At 50.0% G+C, this 22,784-nt stretch overlaps 1 protein-coding gene and 1 long non-coding RNA gene across 12 annotated transcripts in view; one reads left to right on the top strand and one right to left on the bottom strand.

The window, feature by feature from the left end:
• The window catches only part of RBPMS (RNA binding protein, mRNA processing factor), a 172,523-nt gene extending 159,922 nt beyond the window's left edge, over positions 1-12,601 (top strand). For all 6 annotated transcript variants that reach the window (XM_045069401.1, XM_045069397.1, XM_045069399.1 and 3 more), the window contains 3 exons: positions 1,069-1,138; positions 6,499-6,602; positions 12,382-12,601. In XM_045069401.1, the coding sequence (XP_044925336.1) occupies positions 1,069-1,138; positions 6,499-6,513 (85 nt within the window). In that variant the 3' untranslated portion in view covers positions 6,514-6,602; positions 12,382-12,601. The remainder of the gene's footprint in view (positions 1-1,068; positions 1,139-6,498; positions 6,603-12,381) is intronic.
• Positions 158-18,771, bottom strand: LOC123388966. Of its 6 annotated transcripts, XR_006603475.1 has the most exons (6): positions 17,661-18,771; positions 17,196-17,280; positions 15,992-16,087; positions 14,615-14,742; positions 12,356-12,444; positions 7,913-11,907 (listed from the first exon to the last, which is right to left on the bottom strand). It is a non-coding gene; the product is annotated as an uncharacterized LOC123388966 (long non-coding RNA). The 6 variants fall into 6 exon arrangements; XR_006603470.1 differs by adding an exon at positions 158-7,410 and having other exon boundaries at positions 10,169-11,907; positions 15,992-18,771; XR_006603473.1 differs by having other exon boundaries at positions 7,910-11,907; positions 15,992-17,280.
• Positions 18,772-22,784: the final 4,013 nt, after the last annotated feature.

Raw genomic sequence — 22,784 nt, 5'->3', positions numbered from 1 at the left:
AGGGAGTGTCATCAGCCCCCCAGAGCACACCCCCTGCCCCCCAGTTCTGGGGTTGCCTTGCAGGTTTCAGGCCCCCTGCATGTCCACCTCTGCCAGACGCTACTGCATCTGTTATGCTCTGGAGATCTGAGTAAGGTGCCGTGTGAAAAGGGGGTTCTCCAGCAAAATCTGCTTTATTAAACCATCGAAGTAGATTTATCAGGATAAAATTCCTTCCAGCATTGCATTCTATTCTAGAATTTGGGCCAGACCCAGGTCAAAGATCCGTCTTAATCCTGCCACACTGGGGAGGAAGCCCCTCTCCACAGAGCCATCCAACCCTCCTGAGCGTCTCCCCACGTTCGTGTAATCGCTCTCCCTGCCCCCCCGCCCCAGCTGCCCGTGTTGCTCCCCGGCTTTATGGGGAGGCCTCCCTTCTCCGGGGCAAAGGAGCAGCAGCAGCGGTAAATGGCCATTCCTTGCTTCTGGCCAGAGGCTGCGGGGCAGAACTGACACTGCCATTTGTTAAGGCCAAAGTTTGCTTGCCCTTTGGTTTGTTTCTTCGCATTTTCCTCCGCGCAGGACCAGGAAGGTTCTGCCAGGTGGACAAAGCATCACTCAGTTTGTTTGTTTTGTTGCCAGCCTTCCGCTTGGAAACCTCCTGGAAAAGCTGGGGCTGCAGGTCCTTCTCAGCAGAGTGAGCAGAGAGCTTGGGGTACCACATACCCCACAGGGCCGAGAAGCCAGAACCCCTTTTTTAAAAGAACAAGAGCAGAATCTCAAAGACGTCCTGGCCAGCTTGCTGGCACGGATGGGTGGCGAGCTGTCGCTCCTCTGTGGGAGCAGACACGTGCGCCTGCACAGCCCGGGAGGCAGCCTGAGCCGCATCCGCAGCCCGGAGGGTGGGAGCCGCTGGGTCCGCTGTGCCCCCTGAGCACGGGCCCCGTGTGCCCTACGCAGACGGGGAAGACCTCTCGGGCTGCTGCGCCGCTCGTCCTTGGCCCCTGGGGGCAAGTGTTCCCATCTGGGAACAGCGGGGGGGCGGCCGCGAGCCCTGGTTCACCGCCTTCTCCGCACGTGTCTTTGCAGATGCGCTGGCTCCCTCCGTCCGAGGCTACTTCTCAGGGCTGGAAGTCCCGTCAGTTCTGCTGAATACCATGTGAGTACGCGGGCCCGACCGCCTGTGCGCCGCGCCCGTCCGCCCGGGAGCCGCGGCTCTTCCCGGAGCAGCGGCCGGCGCGGCTTCCGTGCGGTATGGCGGGGGGTCAGGACACGGGGTGACACGGCAGCACCGGCGCCGCCGAGCGGGGTCTGGAGACGTGACTTGGTGCGCTCGCGTTGAACTTGGGCTGAGTTGGCGCTGCCGGGAAGGCAGGCGGTGTGTCGGCGGCGCAGGCTTCGAGGGTCTGGTCCGGGAAACCCTAATCTTGGCGCCCTTTTATTTGAGGCCTAACCTTGCTGTAGGGAACTACCGACTCAATTTTTTTTCTGTAAGTAGGTAATTTGTCTGAAATTACAAACGCTGCGTTTAATTGGGTATCTTGACCGAATTTCTGTTAAAGCACTGTTACTTGAACTCTGATATGGCGTGTCAGTTAGGGGCGTCCTCAAGAAAAGTCCCTGAGATGTCACACTTCAACAGTCTACGGTTTTTCGTGGTTTCTATCACTCCTTGACACCCAGGAAGAAAAGTGACAGTAGGGAGGGACTGGATCTTCATCCATTTAGAAATGCTACAATTATGTACATACCTATACAGGGTGATCTTCTGAAGGACTTATGTGGGGGAAAAAATGGCCTCCAGTCAGGGTCAGGTTCAACTTCAGTGGGGAACAATTTCTGACCATTCACAGGGGATGTACTGGGGAAGTAGGAGCTGCCAGGCCGGCTTCATACAGGTCAGTGCCCTCCTAGTGAGGAGGGAGAGCACTGAATAGGATTTTCAGAGTGTTTTGCAATTTGTTCTCCACAGGCAAGCAAGCTGCCCTGCTCACCTGAAGTCTTGCTTGGGGGGTCATGTCACCTTCATTTCAGTTTCCAGGGTAATGGCTGAGCGTGGACTTAATTGGCTGAAGTCTTTACTGCCGTAAGAGGCAAGCACTTGTAGAGAGCTTGGTCGGAAGGCCGGCGTCCTTGTTCTGGAGGAAGGGCCTAACCACACAGGAGAATTGGTGGTGGGCATCAGAGTGGCCAGGCAGCACACCCACCCCATAACTGGTCGGGATTCTTGCTCTGCTGGTGGGGTGATGCATAAGCCAAGGAATCATATTTCTTTGCTTGCTCAACTCCAGTAAGTTAGAATTGTACCTATTCCTAAGTGGCCAGAGCAACGCTAGTCCTTGGGGATGATTGGAAGCAGAGTACATAAATGTTGCCAAGGTGAAAAAGAACACTTTTTTTTTTTTTTTGGCTTGTTTTTCACCAAAAGATTCTTGGGACCCTTATTATAACACGAGCATCATAAGTCTGTAGGATTAGGGAACTCAAGGATGCGACATTCCTCAAACTCGCTGGAGACCAGGGAGCCCTCTCTTTCACAGACGCTCAGGAGACTGCCGTTTTACACAGAGCACATTTTGGGAAGCCTGGCTCTAATCTCTTACCCAGAACCTAAACCAGTGACACCCACTTAACAGAGATCTTTGGACCAGTGGTCATTATGTTAGAGTTACCACTAATCTATTTATAATGAGGCGAAAAATTAGGACAGTGTAGTAATTTTGTTTATGCTGCTTATATTTGCCCCTTATTCTGAAATTATGTTGTACGTGTGTTCACGTACCCACTTTACGTGAAGGAGTATCTGTGAATGGTAAGACACCATATCTGTGAATGGCAACTGCATTTTAAATGTAGCTTCTTAGGAAAAAAGTCAGTCCATGGTAGATACTGAAGGTAGTTAAAATATTTTACTATTTTGTGAAATGTAAAAGTTTGCTGTTTAGGGGGTTTCTCTTCCTAGAAATACAACTGGTAAGCTTTGAGGTATATTCTAGGGTCCATTATGTCCAGGACTCTCCAAGTCCATGTACCATATCTATATGCCCATAATTAATTTTTAAAATGACCTGTCCCTGGCTCTCTGTTCTTTGTGCACAAAAGCCTTAGTCATTTCGTCGTGAGGGACCCTGCCCCCGTTACCCGGGACGAGGTGGGTGCAGCACTGCCATTTGGCTCCAGAAGGCACTGATGGGTCACGCGCTCCTCTGCCCCCCCCCCCCCCCAGGACTGTGCCTCATCTGTCCGTGCTGAGAGGCTGCTAGGTGTTCACCCAGAGGACCCAGGACTGGGTAACTGGGAATTCTGAAGCCCCCAAAGGAGCTGATGGGTTGGGGGTAGACCCGGCATTCAGCCTAAGCAGGAAGTTGAGGCAGTTGATGAAATGGGAAGAGAGGTCAGCAGGACACAGCCTTGAGGCTCACGCAGCCGTAGAGTCCGTGGAGGATGAGCAGCCTGTGGAAAACGAAGAGTGCCTGCAGGCGCCGGGGAGGGCTGGAGCCTGGAAGGCCCGTGGCGAGCTGCTGGGGTCGGTGGTAGCAGGTGGTATAGGAGGGTTGAGTCAGCTGAGAAGATGCGTCCAAACCTGGCAGTGGCAGTTGGCTGAGGATGGTCGTGGCATAAGGGCTTGAGGAAAGACTTTGTTAAGCATTTATATAGGCCGAAGGGAAGGCATGATCATGAAGCAGCTGCACGGTTGCAGCCAGTCAGATCCTGCCCTTTGTTTCTCTCCGCTCACCCAAGTTGTTCCAGATCATCCTTCCCCACAGACCTATCCACCGGAGACCTAGAGGCAGCAGTAGCTACCAAAGAAGGCCTAGCGGTCTCCCCCTTCGCAAGTTTGGCTTGCGAAGCTGCCAGACCCATATGAAGGCAGAGTATCTCCTGTGGGCGCACGGTTCGTTCTGTACTAAACTTGGGCCACGGGCCGGACTCCTTCCTCGGGGTTGGAGGGAGCGGAGGAGGGGTGGCGAGCAGCGAGGAGGGGTAACTGCACTTACTGCCACCGCACCTGCTGTCAGGACCCAGTCTCCCTTCCTGCCGGAGGCGAAATCAGCTCAGTGTGGATATGTTCCTCAGGCTCCTTCTAGTCTCTTGGATCAAGTTCTGAGCTAATAGTCCAGGCTACATAATCGTAGGGAAATGTAAATTAGAATTGAGAACAGTGGTTCTGATGAAATAATAATTAACATTTTACTGCAAAACTGGTCTTTCAGAAAGGCCAAATGTAGGATAGGTAAGGCCAGTGACATCACTGTTCCACATGGCCTTCGTGTTTGTTGCGGCGGGCGGGGGGGTCTTCTGTGGGAAGGTGGCACTGAATGGAAGAGCAGGAGTGACGTCAGACATGACAACTATACGCAGACCCAGACAGGCCGTCACTCCCAACATGTGGAGCTCGGGGGGTGGAGGGGGAGCATCCTCCAAATCCTCCACAGTCCGGGGCCTCTTTCCTCAGGGCCCTGCAGGGGTTTTTCATTAACACACTTTGTCCTCTTCCTGGGAAATCAGGGACTAGACTAGAAAAGTAAACAAGCTCTTCATCCTTCAAGTAAACATATATTTTTTTAAAGATTTTTACTCATTTTTTTGACAGAGATCACAAGTAGGCAGAGAGACAGGCAGAGAGAGGGAAGCAGGCCCCCCACTGAGCAGAGAGCCTGACTTGGGACTCGATTCCAGGACCCTGAGATCACGACCCAAGCTGAAGGTAGAGGCTTAACCCATTGAGCCACCCAGGCACCCCTAAGTAAACATACATTATATGTGCGCTAAGTACTAGACAGGTGGAAAAATCTGCAGGAAGACCAGGCCTGTATCCCTAAGGAATTCCAGTTCTAGTGGGTGGGAGTCATGGATACACGTGACAGAGAAGCGTGACTGCTCAGGACCCTCGAGGAAGGGCGTGTGTGTGAGGAAAGCCCCTCCCGAGGGGGCCCGGGTGTCGAGTTCACTGTCATCTGTGGTGTAAGAGCAGCGGAGGAGTGGGTGTCATTTGGGTTTTAATTTTTCCTGCATCCTGCTTGATGGTGTTTAGTCTGGCTGTGAGCTCTGTCTGCGCATCACTGGAGTTTGGCTAACGGTCCAGCCACAGGGTAGACAATCCCAGATGACATGAAAATCACCGAAAACGATCCATTTCCCAGATGCGTTGAGAACAGGAAAGCATGAGCAAGTTTTTAGTAACTCTACGGAGGGAATGATGAGTCTTCCTTGTTGGGTATCCACATGTAGTTAAATCAAAAAAACTGAGTGAGTTAGGAGCTGGGGTGGCTGTGGGAGGGCGTTCTTTGAGAACTGAGAATCTCCTTGGCCTAGGACCAAGACGATGCACAGCAATTATAAGCACATGTAGTTACAGTGTCAACAAACGAGAGAAGGACATGGCGAGAGAGAAGACCAGACTGTAAAGCTGTGTATTCCTCGTGTTTTGATTTGGGAGGAATGGCCTCGTCTGTCTCTGGCTGTGAGCACGAGGGCCTTGGGGATAGCCATTGCCCGGGGAGCAGACCAGGGAGGCCTCCGTGGGGAACTCAGGGTTTGCAGCAGTACCCTGCGTCCTCCTGTTCACGAAGCCCCATGTGCTTGAGTCGACCTCTTTCTCTGCAGGCAGGAGAGCGGCGTCGCCTGGCCTGAACATGCAAGAGATTAGTGGAAGAGGGCCATTGGCATCCACGTGCTGGGAGGCAGGCATCCTTCCTTGGCTCCGGGAATTCTCGCAAAAACCAGCTGGCTCAGAGGCAGTCATGCCTACCAAAGAGTATTAAAAATTTATCATCTGCTGGGTCTCAGCACCTTCATATTTCAAAATTCTCAGGCCCTTGGGAACAGGTTGTAGTCACAGAAGTTTCCATTCAGTACTTGTTTTCCAGAAGGTGCTTGGAGCAAAGTTTAGCTCATCGGTATGTGACAGCACAGGACCCTATGGGAGAATGGCTTTTCTGTCGTTGGGCTGCCCAGTAGTTGTTGCTGTGGTCTGAGGCAGCTCCTGGAGCTGGATAGGTTTGGGGCGCTTCCTTTCTTTGGGGGGAGCTTCAGGTCCTGCACTCTTCCTTGATAGGGCTTATGAACAGTCCTGGGGGTTCGGCCCTCGGATCTTCTGCGCGGCTACCTTGTCTCGTTGGCCAGGCGGCCTGCTGTTGCAGCGTGGCTCTGATCCGTCCCCCATGACGGACGCACGTCTGAAGACCGCGTCTCCTCCAGCATACTTTGCTCCAGAGTCCCTTCCCCTCCAGCCTTGGTGCCAGGGAGCCCCCGAGAGCCCCCCTCCACGCTTTCCTTCTGACCGGGCCCAAAGCTGGTGGTCCCTGTGGGGAGCTGCCATGCCACTGGTGTGATCATTCTCATCAGGCACTGGTCATTGGCTCCATCGTGGAGGCCTTGGTCCCTTCGCCATTGACTGTCCGTTCTTTGCTTGCAGAATAGGTGACCTTCGGGACCCAGGGAACCCCAAGAGCCAACCAGCCCTGGGGCTGGAAATGACCACACACCATTAATGGGTGATTTCTTTCTCTATTCCAGGTTCCAGGTGTGTGATGGTGGCTGCAATCTGTCTTGTGGGTATTAATGCAACCTTCAGTGGTGGCTGCTGTTCTCAAGCTGTTCTACAAAACTGGAGCGTGCTGGTGAGTGGCAGTGGGAGGCTAAACAGGCCCTCTGGGGAGGCAGCATGTCCTGGGCGGGGCGCGGTGATGGAGACCAATGTGCTTGGATCATCGCACCAGCGTCCTCTGGGAGGGACCCCAGGCAGGACCCCAGGGCCCAGCAGTCCAGGCGTTAACCCCCCACCCCAGGTGATTCTGCTGGGCGCCCTAGGTTGAGACGCACTGGTGTGGAGTGCTGCAGTCGGGGGTTTGCTTTTGATGACCTCGTCGAGCCACAGATGCTTAAGAAAGGGCATCCTGGGAGGGCACGGGGAGGGGATTCTGCAGACTCTCTGCCCACACGGTCTGTGCCCACACTGGCTGTGCCACAGCAGTGGGACGAGCTGTTCCACCAATGGGAATTTACAGATAAATACACACTTGTGCCTTTTTTGGAAATTAACCGTTTTGGTGAGAATCTTTTAGATGTGGCATGTATATTCCCCCTGACTTCATCCAGTTGTACTGAATGTAGTATAACCCTCTCTCAGGGACGCAGAAATGTCTTCATGAACCTCTTCGGAAATGAGTAGTTACCCTTGGGTGTAGCTGAACGAGACAGGGCACTCACTACCTCCTCCCTTCTGGGCTTTCCTGTTGGCTGACGATATCAGTGATTTGCGGTTCATCAGTTTCTAGGAGGAAGTGTAGTCTCCGGCAGTGGTGTCGCATTCCCACAGGTGACCGGGGACTTCCAGTCTCTGCAAAACTTGGCCTAGAATAACAGGAGTGCTAAGGGCAGGCTCGAAGCAGTTATGTCTCAGCCCAAATAAGGTGGTGAATTTCATCCCTACAAGGGGCCAATGAAGAAAAGATGAGTCAGAAAGAGGGCAAGATTCCTGCTAAGGACAGAGAACCAGGCAGATCTAGCGAAGGAGGTCATTACCACATTTTTGGGACTTAGGTATTTCTTGCTCAGAGTAGAGCCAGAGGCAGGCACGCCGTGTGCGCCGTGTTTCACAGCCCAGCTCCTCGGCCTGGACAGGAGGCCAGCAGCCTGCACTTGGGGTCTTTCTGCCCACTGATGTGTTTTTCACATTGACCAAACTTAGCAACAGGGAAGGTTTTTCCACATCACCTGGGGCAGCTAATGTTTATCCCATAAGTGCCATAGCCTAATCTATTAGGTTGTCTTTTTGTCATGGTTCTTTATAGCAATGCCCACCCTATGCTTACCAATGTTATTACCTGCTAAAACCTTTTTGTTTTTTAAAGGTTTTATTTATTTTATTAGAGAGAAAGCAAGCATGAATGTGAGTTGGGGGAGGGGCAGAGGGAGAGAGTCTCAAGCAGACTCCACACTGAGCGCGGAGCCTGAGGCAGGGCTCGATCTCATGACCCTGAGATCATGACCTGAGCTGAAATCAAGAGTCTGAGGCTTACCCGACTGAGCCACCCATGTGCCCTACATAAGACCCTTTTAAAGGATGAGATCTTGTTGTTTTTTTCTTCTCCTTCTCTGGCACTTTTAAAGACCAATTTAAACCTACCCATGTGATTTTTTGGAAGTAGGTTAGAATAATGATTTTTTTTTTTTTAATGTAATAAATGAACCCAAACATCAGTAATTCCAGGCAATGCAGGTGAGCCCAGTAGGCAGAGCACGGGGTGACCTCATTTAGACAACATAAGGGCCTGGTGACCTGGAGCGGGAAAGGGCCACGTGGGAGTAGCCCTGGGACTCGGGGCGGCTGAGAGCTTGTAGGCGGCCAGCCAGCACGACCAGATGAGCTGGAGGGCGCCTCACCACTACCTGTGTTCGGCATGGGGCTCTCCGGTTCTGGGGCCACTCGTGGGTTACAAGAACAAGTCTGGAGGTGGCCCACTGCCGGCCAGCACTGCTCCGACCTGGACCACCAGGGGGCCGAGCCCTCTCTAGCCAGGTGTGGGAGCGGGAACCCACGCGGGGAGGTGGGCAGCTGTTCCAACTTTCTGGCGCCCGCGTGCAGGTGAGGATGTATGTTTAGGATGCGGGGGAGGAGTTTCCAACTACAGAAGACTGGTCTCCTGAGACTAGCCTGTGAACCTTTTAAAATGTTAGTGAGGCTTTTTATTACAAATCAATACCAGTATTCGGTTTTTACAGCTATAAAATGAAAACTGGTCCATGTTTATTGGGAGTTGGGTAGAGGGAACTGTTCTTATCTGACTTTGGATAAAAATGAATACATTTAGAGAAACTCCTGGGAAAGAAATCGTTAGTAAATAGGCCAACTGTATGTAGTAGGAGGAGGGAAACAGAATTTCTCCTGCTGGGAGAAGGAGCCCAAAGTTGAGTCGGGGGAGAGCAGGCCCGGCCGGGTCTGGCGGCGTGCCCGTGGCATAGCAGCAGCAGCTGTGCCCAGTCCTGAGGGCCACAGGCTGATCTTTTTGCTCAAGGACAAGGGACATGAAATGTTTCAGAACTATAGAACATTCAGACAGCAGACATTCTCCACGGTCTTACACGGGACAGTGGTGACCTGCCTCTGACAAGCTTTGTTTCCTCTACTTGCCTCTGTCTGTCCGTTGACTGCCATTCAGGAAAGGCTGTGAGGAGAAGCTGCTCTGCAAACAGAGCCTGACCCTCTCCCACCCCGCCCCCATCCCTCCACGGTGCTCCGTGTTCCCGGATGTCTCTGTATTCTGTTTAAAATGTCCTTGTTAATACATTCCAAAGTTTGAACTACGTTCTTAGCTAAACCCCTTCCTTGTTTACAGGGACTGAAATAGCCACATTCTGACCTTCTGTTCAGTCTGGGAACATCTATGGCAATGTGGACGCATTCTTTTCCCATGTGAGAATTACATATCCACAGCACAGTTATGGAAAAGCTCGGGAAACTATCAGCTCTCTTCCCCCTTCTCTCTTCCGTGGTTTTCCCTTCAAAGCCTTCCTCCTCAGCCAGAATGCGCCAGCCCGCGCACCTCGCTTCCTGCTCGAGTGTCCAGGAAGAAGGGGACAGAGTCCTGGGCTAAAACCCAGCTGCCCCCGGCTGCTAAAACCCCGGGGCAGCTGGACGGACCCTCCCTTTCCCCCGGGAGGGTGCTGAGGGGCCCCCGGGCACGGGCTCCTGGCACTCAGCCAGGGGCATTATCCGGACTCCAGAACCAGGTCTCCGTACCACGCGTCATTAACTGTCTGTCGCTCCCATTTCCTTTACTGCCCTACAGTCGGGGGGTGTCTGACGTTTTGCTACATGCAAGTGCCTGTGTCTGGGGTGGAGGCAGGAGGACGTAGTCTTAGGGAGGAAAATAGTCTCAGCTGATCCTTGAGGAAGCCAAACAAGTGGCCTGGACAGTGAGGACGCCCAGTGGGAGCTCAGAAGAGAGCCCTGCAGGGGAGCGCGCACACGGGGTTCTGAGAGCGCGGAGTGTGTAAGAGCAGGAGGAAGAGCTGTACCACGTGTCCTTGTCCTAAATGGATTAGGACCAGGCTTTCGAGGGCCTTGAGGGATGTATTAGGGATTTGGGTCTCAGGGAGGCAGGAGGGAGTAGGAGGAGGTGTTTTCAGAGTATGTCAGCTGGCTGCCCACAGCAAAATGAAGAGTCAAGTCAGAAACACGCACCAGGAGAGGCGAGCCCGAGATGGTGACGGTGGGAAGGGAAGTCCCAGTCCTCTGAGAGAGCGGGGCTGTGTCCCTGTCACCAGGGGCTGGTGGAAGGACAGAGGCCAAGGCGGAGGGTCAGGAGAGGGAGTCATGTGAAGAAGGTAAAGTCGGGAGTCTGGTTTAGACATGGTGCCTTCGAGGTCATGGCAGAAAGGCCAGGAGTAGCAACGTGTTCTTGCCCAAAGGCAGTAGTTAGCTCTTCAGAGACAGCTGACCAGCCAGGCCCCTGGCGAGGGCTGGAAAAGACCACAGGGCCTTGGTCCCTCCTGAGCACGTGGGCAGGTGCCAGCACAGGTGGCCAGTGTTCCTTTGCCTCTTCATTCCGTCCCTTCTCTGTCTCTGAAGGCAGAGTGGCAGCTTTGCTTTTAGACTTTAGTGTTGGGGCCGTGTCCCCACATGGAGGTTTGGCTGCTTTCCCAAGATGGCGCTCTCCAAGCCCAGCTTCTCTGACAGAGGCCTTTGGCAGCGTGCAGGCCCCTGAAGGTTCCCAGAGTCCGAGGGCTGCCGAGCATCGTCCCCTGTGAATTGTTCCAAAGTAGGAACAGCTGTAGGGGGACCGCTGTTCCTCAGAAACCGTTTCCTGGAACCAACACACAGCTTGGGCTGCTGGCTTGTGGTCAAGTTTGGGATGATGTGGGACTTGTTCCAAGCCTGACAAGCCATGAGAGTGGGGGAAAATGTCTTGTACTCACTTTGTCTAAGCAGGGTTTCTGCTCTGTGCATCCAGAGCTGGGGGTGCAAGGGGGTGCTGCCTCTTCCCACTCCGGAGTGGAGGCTCCTTCGGCAGTTCAAGGGCCCATCAGGCATTTGAGGGACCATTAGGTCCTGGGCCCATTGGGAAGGTCGGCTGCTCCGGGCCACACACACCCGGTGTCCACGCTGGTTACAAGTCAGGGTGTGGCCAAAGATGAAAAGAGTGGGCCCTTCTGGCCTTGTTCAGTGTGTCACAGATCCTGTGACATGTACCCAAGGTGGGTGTGCGTCATCCTGGCCCACTCCGGTTTCTCCTCCCGCTTGCGAGCACCTGCTGAGTGACTGGTGATGCCCTTCCTGTGCTGGGCACCAGGGGAGGCAAAGCAGTCGGAAAGTGAGATTTCTAGAAGGCGTTTCTTTCCCCGGGCATTCCTGGCATGTCCAAGCTCTGCTGAGAGTGCGAGGCGGGAGAGGGGGGGTCCCTGAGGTGGTGTGTGCAGGCCTCCCAGAACTTGACCTGGGAGCATCTCCAGTGCCGGGCCTCTCGGTGAGTTAAACTGATGGGACTAGCACGGTGGCCACAAGCTTGGGATGGGTGCATGTTACTCGAACGTGACAGGTGAGGCTCTGAATGACCTGCTCACTGCCCTTGAAAGTGGCACCCTGGTCTCTCCCCAGGGAGATTGTTCCATGAGCCGCAGCTATGTGGTTATGATGTTGCATCTTCTGACTCGTGGCCCCTCATATCTGCCATCACCCGCACACAGGTTATGCCACGATCTCCCAGGTCACAGTGCGGGTGTCCCAGTGCTACAGACCTGGCTCAGATTTCCTAAAATCGTCCAGTTCAGGCTGTTGGCATGTTCACGGGAGGTTTCTCGCTTCAGGATTTCCTGCTGAATGCGCATCTTCCCAAAGAAGCCTGACTTAGGATGGTCAGATGGGCTCTTGGTTACAGTGCTCTTTTCTTGACAGCTTTCTCCGCCACACAAATAAGCCTTTCCCTGTGGACAGTTGTAGTTTCTATGGAGTTACTTCTGCCTAGACCTTTGTAAGACCTTTTCTACCTCCAAATTTGGGTCTGACGTGTTGGGAAGATGGGAAGAAAATGGGGACAGAGTCATAGCAGAGGTTTCACAGTGCAGCCTTTGCAACAATGAAGAGAACCGTGGGGCCACACTGGGACTCTGGAAGTGGCAAAGTCTCGGGATGATTCGAAGCCATTTTTTTTTTTTCCCGGGCCACAAAGCAAAACACACATGAACACTTCCTAGTAAGTGTGGGGGAAGGAGGTCTTGAAAAGTTTCTGGTAAGAGGGAAGTCTGTCCTGCCCATGTGTCTGGGTCTACGGTGAGAACATGGCTGCTCTGGTGAGAGGCCGTGCTCTGTGTGCCTACACACCCGTGAGTGTTGGGACGCCCCCAGGGGTTTCCCAGGGGAAGGTAGACTCACCCTCACATTTGTTCTTTCTGTTTCAGGCTTGAAAACATCTTGCCCAGTTTTGGTCCCTTCAAGACTTTGCCACAGCCTCTATCACACATCTGTTTTTCTCGAAGAAACAAATATAATAAAAATGTTTTACTCTTTTACACTGTATAATTTTAAAAAATAGTGTGTTATTTGTGAACGCATGGTCTGACATTTCTGTACAGTTTGGAGATATTTTCAAACGAAACATAAAAGATATCAACAATAAAACCAAGAGAGTGAGTATTTTTATACCTAACATTTTAAGTATGAGAGGATGGATGATCTTACACTGGGTTGGATCAGTTTTTGTGCTTGACTTTTGAATGCTTGTAATTAAAAATATCTATTTTTTTCCCTCCAAGCTGCATGTTTGAGGCATGTTCTTAAATACTACAGAATTTCCAGAATTGTATGTGAATGTATAGGCGTCCACCTGCCTGGCCGGAGCGCAGGGTAAGGTAGGGACAGAACGGCGAGCTACAGCCCTACTAGGCGCATGCTTCCTCCCCTCCGTCCCACCCCCTGGTTCTAGTGGGGAGCTCCTGCGGGAGACTCTGAAGCCCCCACACAGGTGCACGCTGTCGGAAAGCATTGGCTGCTCCCGGGGCGGGGGGGAGCCCGTGCAGACTGTGCCCTGGGGTGGGTTGTGCCCTTCACTTGGGCTTCTCCAGCTCACCCAGAGTGTGAGACCCACTGGGGCACACCTCCCCCAGAGGGGCAGCAAGGAAAGGGAGGCCGGCCCACCTCACAAGGTTGCTGGCTGCTGTAGGCAGTTAGCTCCTGTCTCCCACGTGATTTTGCAAAACGCTGGGTGAACTGAGCAGACTTCCTGAGCTGGGGCAGCACCACGCCAGACGCAGGCGGTGTGCTCTCCCCGGGCACTCCCCAGCCCACCAGCCCCAGGAGGGAGGGCGCAGCTCAGCTTACTTCAAAACCCAAGTGTGGTGGCTGAAGCAGACCCTGCTCCAGAGTCCCACGGCTCAATCTCTCCTTCTTGTGGTAGAAGAGCCATGTGTAAAAATAAATTGACCTAAGAATTTTCACTGGCTGATACAGCTCAGCGGGATACTGGCTTATTCAACCTCGGTGCTGAAGACTTCAGTGTTCTGGGGTGGGGAGTTACTATTTTCCATTAGAAGTAAGACATCAAGAAGCTTTTTAAAGGTCATTACCAAAAAAAGGGAACAAGAAGAGCCAGGGTTGAGGGAGGTACACAGCCAGCAGCATGGGGAGGGGAGGTAGGGGGTTTGCCCCGTTCAGACCCTGCTAGATGACTCCCTACCCTGACTTTCATTTCTAAGAAAAATCATGGCTGCCACACAGCCTACTATACTTTTATAAAGCGTGTAAAGGTAATTTCTATGGTCATTTTTAAAAATAAAATGCTCTTCCCAGCTGTCACACCATTGCTTGGCACATTCCTTTCTGCAAGATCAAGCAAGAGCAGCCTCCAGCACCCCCTGCAGCCCAGCAGGTTCCTTTGCATTCTGAGCAATAGATACAGCTGAGTACTGAGGGACCAAGGAATAGGATACGGACAGGCTAGCCAGGGCGCAGCTGCTACAAATGCTCAGCTGGGGGCACCGGTGACACATGGGCCTCTGGCCCTGACTGTCCTGGCAGGAGGAGCTCAAGGTAGGTTCACACCCTTCCTGATGCCTTTTACTGTGCCCAACTGACTCCACCCCCACGGCAGCCTATGGAGCGGGAGCTCGGGTCGATCTGCGGTTTTCGGCCAACTTCACAGGTAAGCCAGGTGCCGACAGCTAGGAGGACAGTGCTGAGCAATACACCCACTGACCCATCCCTTGTGCCCCAAAAGGGAAGCTTTGGAAATAACCCACAGTGCTCCATTCAGAGTAAAAGCAACTACCAATAGTGACTATTACCTCGTAGTCTTGGCGGGCACGGCCGTTTCTGTCCCTTTTTGCAGAGGGACCATCCACCAGAAACAGGTCCCAGTCGTGCCTGCCTGGGAGCGTGGGTATGACCAGAGAAGGCTGGTCTGCAGCTTGCCTCAGCCCATCTGTGACCTCCCACCACCCGGGGTGGGCCGCTTGCCCCAAGGGGATGCCCCCTTCTCCAGACTGCCGCGGGCCATCATTCTGGTGATCAGCTCTACCCATCCACGTCCAAACGCTTCCTCACAAAGGGCCTTGGGCTCGGTGAACCAGTGCCCCCGTCAGCACTATGCTGATGGCCATAGGTGACATTCAAGTGACCAGACTGGATGGTACTTACCAGTCTAGTGTGAGTGCCAGACAGGTTCCCACGGACTGGTGAAACACCCACTTCGTGGCAGGAGGAGAAACAATCTTTTCTGTCAGTCTGTTGAGCAGGAATACGGTATATCTTTTGGAATTGGGACCCTGGGATAAGACAAAGGCAGGTGTGTCCGTTCCCTCTGCTTCCAGGCATAATGTTCCAGTGTGCAGAGCCTGGAATATGGCCACTAAGCCATCTGGTTACCAAGTGACCCTTTTGTTCTCTTGTTCACTTGTACCCCTTGTGAGCACAAGACTGGCTATCAAGCTATAAAACTGACACCTGAGGGCGCCTGGGTGGCTCAGTGGGTTAAGCCATGGCCTTTGGCTCAGGTCATGATCTCAGGGTCCTGGGATCGAGTCCCGCGTCAGGCTCTCTGCTCAGCGGGGAGCCTGTTTCTCTCTCTCTCTCTGCCTGCCTCTCTGTCTACTTGTGATCTCTCTGTGTCAAATAAATAAAATATTAAAAAAAAAATGACACCTGAAACTAAACACTCTGTCTTCTGCCTCTGGGACAAAACTGCAAATTAATTTGGAAAAGAATCTTAAAACTGGCAAAATGGAAGTTACACTTCCAGATGATCATCCAGATTCACTGGACCCAGGGCTTGCATAGACATTGAACCAACTCCCAATCAATGCACTCCTCTGTGAGGTTCACCCAAAGCCCAGGACTCCATGGCATCTTGTGTCCTGACTTGGGTGGCGTAAGGAATGCTCTTGTGACTGGAGAAGGAGTGGCTGATTTCCCTGAATTCTCTTTCTCTACAGAGGTTTTGGGGCACTGGGAATCCACTAGCAACTCCCGAGGGCTCTGGGCAGGGCACACCGAAGTGTGAAGAGTGTGTTCAGATTCCCCCATGTTCCACACCATTGGGGTGCCCGGATGTCGAGGAAAAAGAGCATTCCTGCCCAGTTTAAAAGCAGCTGCATGTGGTTGCACTTGGCCTTCAACTCCAGATCCCGTGCCCTCTTGATACCACACACGTCCAACATCCTTAGGAGGCACAAGAACATCTGTTACTGGCGAGGTGTTCTCTGAAACTGTCCTTAGGACACCTATGCTAAAACACACTGACAATCTTGGGGTGGCGATTTTAAGCCCCAAGTAGGGCAGACAGATCACTTTTAAAAATGTCCACTCACGGGCGCCTGGGTGGCTCAGTGAGTTGAGCCGCTGCCTTCGGCTCAGGTCATGATCTCAGGGTCCTGGGATGGAGGCCCACATCGGGCTCTCTGCTCAGCAGGGAGCCTGCTTCCCTTCCTCTCTCTCTGCCTGCCTCTCTGCCTACTTGTGATCTCTCTGTGTCAAATAAATAAAATCTTTAAAGAAAAAAAAAAAAAGTCCACTCACTTGACATGACACTCCCGGGACAGCACAGGGACACAAGATCCAAGGTTCAGTTAGTGTAGACGCGGGTCCTAGAAGCCTCCGCCTCTCCTGGAACACCTCCCGGGACAAGCGAGGACACACTCGCAAAACACATACCAGGAAAGAAGATCTCATCCTCCCTACGTGAAGCCCCAGGACGGCAATAAATGGATGATGGGCCATCACTGTCCACACGACACCACCCCAGCCTCGTCACACAGTGTGTGTGGCCTTGGCTTGTTAAGAACCTCCCAAAAAAGTCTCAGGAAACCCCAAATTCTCTGGTAAGTGAAACCTACAGGGAAGCTACAGGGAAGAGTCTCCTCTGTGCCAGAGAATTGCCATTGACTGGTAGTAACTGGGAAATTTATGAATCCAAATGCCAAAATCCCACATTCGGAACAGGTTTTGTCTGCTTGTGACCTCCAAGAGCGCCCCAAACCCCAGACTGTATGTTCGCAGACCAGAAGCAGTGGGTATCCCCGCCTGGCCTTCTCGCGAGGACTCTGCTCCCTGGCTGCAGGGCTCCCCTCTGTCCCCAGGTCCCACCACCTTCTTGCCACACTGCTAGGGAGTGACAGCAGCAGCTGGATGTTCCTTTTTACATTTTTGTCCAGGCACAACTCCATTTCTCTGAACTCTCCCCTAAAAGTTTCCAATGATTGTCCTCAATTACACATCAAAATGCACAGCAGACTGTCTTCACCTCTGAAATCGGCCACCCACGTCCACTCCCACTCACTTCTAGATGGCCAAGTCTGGCAGACATGAGCAGAGGCAAGAATGGGACTTCAACTCGAACTTGAATTTCAAGTTCGGAAGAACTGGGTGTCCTTCCTTTTATTGTGACACAACTGGAACCCTCTCACAATTTCCCACCAAAACTACAATTCTCCTCACATTGTCTGGCACAATCCTCAGGCCAAAGAAAGGGTAGATGGGAGAAATTCCTCTTCCACATAGCAGCCAGAGGGGATCAAGGCACAACACAAAAAATGCAAGTGAATGAGGAAAAGCTACAGAATTTGCAAGTGTGACAACTGAGCAAAATACTGCATTTACTACATCTCAATTTACTCCTTTGTGAAAGTTTGGACAAAAGATAACAAGCCAGTATACAATACTGGCGAACACAGGGTTAGCTAGAAACTACTACTAACACACACCTGGCAGCAAAGTAGCTTACCTTCAACTCTGTGCTGGCGGCCTTCATGTATGTCTCCTTGCATACAAGATGAAGTGTTTGAGATGTCCAAAATGCATTTCCACACCTAACCAATAAAACAGAATGGTGACAGGTGATATCACCAAGATGGTGACACAGGTCATTCCTGACTTTGCTCCCTGTCACAAAAACAAGTATACAAGGAAAAGACCACTGAGAAAATTCTGGAACACAAAGGGGAGGCTGAAGCACCCTTCTGCACCACCCCTCCCCTTGGCCTTGGTTCCTCCAGTGGGAAAAACAGCCAGGGTGGCCAGCAAGCTTCCCAACATTGTGGGTCATGTCTTAGGAGCCCCAGCTTGGGTCTGGCCACACCAGGATTTCAGGGGATCTGCAGAGCTTGACCACTGGCAATCTAACCATGAGAGAAGAGGAAGAAGGGGTTGCAACAACCAGCTCTCAGATCTTGGCAGCCCAAGTTCCTACCTGCAGTGCCCAAGCAGTGGTCCCAACCTGTGGCTTATTCATCTGCAGAAGTCAGTCAGTGACGTGGTCTGATGAGGGGACTCGGTAGGAAGCAGGGCTGCCTGATCTAGGTCCTCAAATGAAGCAACTTTCCAGCCCTGGAGGGAGGAGAGTCATAAGCCTGCCCACAGCTGAGTGGAGCTCTTGACCCTGCTCAACCAGAAAGCCTGGAAAGCTGCACAGCCCACAACACTTGAGCAGGGAGTCCGGCAGGCAGGTCTGAAAAGTCTGCAGAACGAAGCTGGGGGCCGCATCCAGCCAGGGGGTTTGGGATGTGGGTTGGCTTGAGTCAAGACAACAATCTTACTGACCTTGAAGCTGGTTCTGCTGACCCTGGGCAGGGACTTGAATCCATAGGGCCACCCACAGCTGAAGACAGCTTGCAGCCCACGCACAAGGGAACTGCACCAGTGCCCACAGGGAGCCGCCAGCACCACCAACAGCCCCTGCTCTCTGTAGCACTGGAACTGAACAGTGTGCACTCCCCATCCACAGGGTAAGTCATGGGCCCTGACTAGCCAGGGAATTCAGGGTATAGTCACACTTGATTTGGGTACCAAACACTAAGCCATGCAGGCCCAGGGCCTGTCCTACTACCTGACTGCCGCAGAGAGCCCAATTTGTAGCCCAGCCTACTGAGTAACCCCGTCCTGACCATCTAGAAAGCCTGACCGGAGAAGCTAGGGAACCCCAGAGTCTATCCTCTAGACTCACTCTGGCAGGGAGCCAAGCAAGCAGTCCTAGCCAACTGTTCTCAGCCAGTACAACCCCCAGCCCCAAAGCTCAGAGCCTGGGCAATGGCTTCATCAAAGAAGAGAGCTGACAGCAAGCCCTACCTGCTCAATGATGTCACTAGCAGACAATCCAGAAGCCCAAACTAAACTGACTGGTGAGGAACTGTCTCTGCTAAAATAAACATGTACAGTCCAAAAGAAGTGGAGATCTACAAACTGTCCAAGAATTCAAAATCATCCTCTTAACGTTTAGTGAATTACACAATGTGAGAAAAATAAATGAACAAAACGACAAGTTCAACAAGGAAATAGAAACCATTAAAAAAAAATCCCAGGGGCGCCTGGGTGGCTCAGTGGGTTAAAGCCTCTGCCTTCAGCTCAGGTCATCGTTTCAGGGCTCTCTGCTCAGCAGGGAGCCTGCTTCCCCCTCTCTCTCTGCCTGCCTCTCTGCCTACTTGTGATCTGTCAAATAAATAAGTAAAACCTTTGGGGAAAAAAAAAAATCCCAGAGCTGAAAATACAATGACTGCAGAGGCGTTTAATGAAAACATTCACAAACTGAGGTTGCTGGAGGGGGTGGTGGGAGGGGGGATGGGGTGGCGGGGTGATGGACACTGGGGTGGGTATGTGCTATGGTGAGTGCTGTGAACTGTGTAAGACTGATGATTCACAGACCTGTACCCCTGGGGTAAATAATACATTATATGTTAATTTAAAAATAAATTTTCTAAGAATCTTTAAAATAAAAAAATAAAGAAATTAATACGTAGTAGAATCAGCAACCTGCGGGAAAGGACACTAGAAATTATCCAGTCAGAAGAACAAAAAGAAAAAGAAATGGAAGAGAGTTAAGAATACTTTAGCGATTTACTGGACAGTCAAAAGAAACAATATTCATGTGATGGGAATTCCAAAAGATGAAAAATATAAAAAGTATACTTAAAGCAATAATGGCTAAAGACTTTCCAAACCTGGGAGAGAAATGGACATCCAGATCCCTGAGGCCCAAAGGACCCCAAGTAGACTGAACCCAAATAGGAATACACCAAGACACATTTTTAAAAAATTGTCAAAAGTCAAAGACAAAGAATTTTGAAAGCAGCAAGAATAAAGTAAATTACATACAAAGGAACCCACATACGAATATTGGGATTTTATTTTTTTAAGATTTATTTACAGGGCAACTGGGTAGCACAGTCAGTTAAGCTAATGCCCTTATCAGGTCATGATCTCAGGGTTCTTAAGGGCTTCCAGATCAGCAGGGAATCTACTTCTCCCTCTGCCCCTCCCCATTTTGTGCATATTTTCTCTCAATATTTATTTATTTGAGAGAGAGAGCGAGCGAGCAAGTAAGCATGAGACAGCAGAAAGGGGTACAGAGTGAGAGAAAGAATCCCAAGCAGACTCTATGTTAAGCGGAGAGAACTCAACCTCACAACATGAACCAAACCAAGAGTCAGATGCTTAACTGACTGTGCCACCCAGGCACCCTACCAGAGGATTTCTAATCAGAAACATTTTAGGCCAGGGAAGAATAGGATGACATACTAAAATCATTGAAAGAAAAAAAAAAAAACTGTCAACCAAGAATTCTATACTTGGAAAAGCTGGCCTTTAGAAATGAGGAAAAATACTTTCCCAAACAAACAAAAGCCAAGGTAGTTTAACACCACTAGACCTCCCTAATCAGAAATGCTGAAGGGAATCCTTAGAAGGAAAGTAAAAAATATGTTAATTAATACTGAAAAAAACAAAGCATGAGACTTACTGGTAATGGTAAATACATAGTCAAAATTAGATTCTGTACGATGGTAATAGCAGTGTGTAGGGCACTTAAACTCTAGTTTAAAAAATTTAAAAAAGGATTTAAAACAGGAAAAAGAATAACAATAATAATCTGCTATTAGTTACACAATATTAAAAATATAAAACAATACCAATAACCTAAAGTGTGAGCAGGAGGGTAAGTATAAGTGTAAAGTTTAGAAATCCTATTAAAGTTATCAGCTTAAAATAAGGTGTTATAATTTTAATATATTTTATATAAGCTTCATGGTAAGCACAAGGGGAAAACACAGTAATTATATAAAAGAACATGACAGAGAAGTCAAAGCATTCTGATATCAAAGGATATCAAAACAAAAAAAGACAAAATTTGAAACAAGGAACAACGGATCTACAAATCTACAAAAATGGATCTAAAAATTTAATAAATAGCAATAATAAGTCTCTATCAATAATTACCTTAACTAGGTTAAATTCTGCAACTGCAATACACAGAACACACTGACTGTATTCAAAAATAAGACCCAATGAAAATGCTGCCTACAAGACACTCACTTTAGCCTTAAAGACACACACAGACTAAGATTGAAGGGATGGTAAAGATATTTCAAGGAAATGATAAAAAAACAAACAAACAAAAAAAACCCCAACAACCAGTAGATAGATAGATATATATATATATATATCAAACAAAATAAACCTCAAATTAAAATGTAAAAAGATACAAAGGTCATCATATAATGATAAAGGGGTCAATCCTTCAAGAAGCTATAACAATTGTAAATATTTATGCACCAAAATCGGAGCATCCAAGTATATAAAGCAAAAACTAACAGAGCTAAAAGGAAAAATAAAAAGCAATACATTAAGAGTTGGGGGCTTTAATACCCTACTCTCAACAATGGATGGATCATCAAGACAGAACCAATGGGAAACAGATCTGAACAATGCTTACAGACCAAATGGATCTAACAACCATATACAGAACATTCTATCTGAAAAGAGCAGGCTACATATTCTTCTCAGACACACAGGGAATATTTTCTAGGATAAACCAAATGCTGGGCCAAAAAAATAAGTCTTAGTAAATTTTTTTTTGAGATTTTTATTTGAGAGATAGAGACAGAATGTGTATGCGCAGGAGAGCACAAGCAAGGGGAGCTGCAGAAAGGGAGGGAGGAGCAGCCTTCTCACTGAGCAGGGAGCCTAATATGGGGCTCAATCCCAGGACCCGAAGATCATGACCTGAGCCAAAGGCAGATGCTTAACTGACAGAGCCACCCAGGTGTCCCAAATCTTAGTAGACTTAATAAGGTTGATATCAGGGGGCGCCTGGTGGCTCAGTCACTAAGAGTCTGCCTTCAGCTCAGGTCATGATCCCAGGGTCCTGGGACCCAGCCCCACATCAGGCTCCCTGCTCAGCCGGGAGCCAGCTACTCCCTCTCCCACTCCCCCTGCTTGTGTTCCCACTCTTACTGTGTGTCGCTATCTCTCAAATACATAAAATTAAAAAAAAAAAAAAGTTGAAATCATGCCAAGTATCTTCTCTGACCACAATGGTATGAAACTAGAAACAAAAGAAGGAAAACGGAGAAATTCACAAATACATGGAAACTGAATGCTCTCATGAACCACCAGGGGATCAAATTAGAAACTAAATGAGAAGTAAGTATCTTGAGACAGACAAAAATGGAAACACAATCTACCAAAACTTATGGGATGCAGCAAAAGCAGTTTTATTTTTTTTAATTTGAGAGAGATAGAGAGCTCATCATACACATAAGAAGGTGGAGTGCCAGGCAGAAGGAGAGGGAGAAGCAGGCTCCCTGCTGATCAGTGAGCCAGATGTGGGACTTGGTCCCAGGACCCCGAGATCATGACCTGAGCCGAAGGCAGACGCTTAAATGACTGAGCCACGCAGGCGCCAGCAATAGCAGTTCTTAAAGGGAAATTCACAGCAATAAACACCTACAGTAGAAACAAGAAAGACCTCAAATAAACAGCCCAACTCTACGCATTAAAGAATTAGAAAAAGAACAAAGTGAGCCAAAAGTGAATAGGAGGAAACAAATAATAAAGATTAAAGCAAAAGTAAATATGATAGGCATACCTGGGTAGTTCAGGCGATTAAGCACCTGCCTTTGGCTCAGGTCATGATCTCAAGAGTCCTGGGATGAAGCCCTGTGTCGGGCTCCCTCCACTGCAGGGAGTCCGCTTCTCCCTCTGCCTGTCCCCCAGCTCATGCTGTCTCTCTCAAATAAATAAATAAATAAATAAATAAATAAATAAATAAATAGCTGTGAAAACTTTTAAAAATTAGTATTATAGAGAACAGAAAAACAATGGAAAAGATTAACCAAGGAGATAGTTCTTTGAAAAGATAAAACTGACAAACATTTAGCTAGACTAACCAAGAAAAAGATTCCAAGTCAACAAAATTATAAATGAAAAACAAAACATTACAACTGATACCATGGAAATACAAAGTATCCTACTATGAACAACTATACACCAAACTGGACAACCTAGAAGAAACAGAAAAAAACTTGTTTTCCTTTTTCTAAGT

Source organism: Mustela putorius, unplaced genomic scaffold (assembly GCF_011764305.1).
Source record: "Mustela putorius furo isolate JIRA1106 unplaced genomic scaffold, ASM1176430v1.1 tig00003932_pilon_pilon_pilon:0A:0A, whole genome shotgun sequence".
Classification (NCBI taxonomy): domain Eukaryota; kingdom Metazoa; phylum Chordata; class Mammalia; order Carnivora; family Mustelidae; genus Mustela; species Mustela putorius.
Note: the sequence above shows the minus strand (reverse complement) of the source record. Positions and strands in the feature narration are given on the sequence as shown.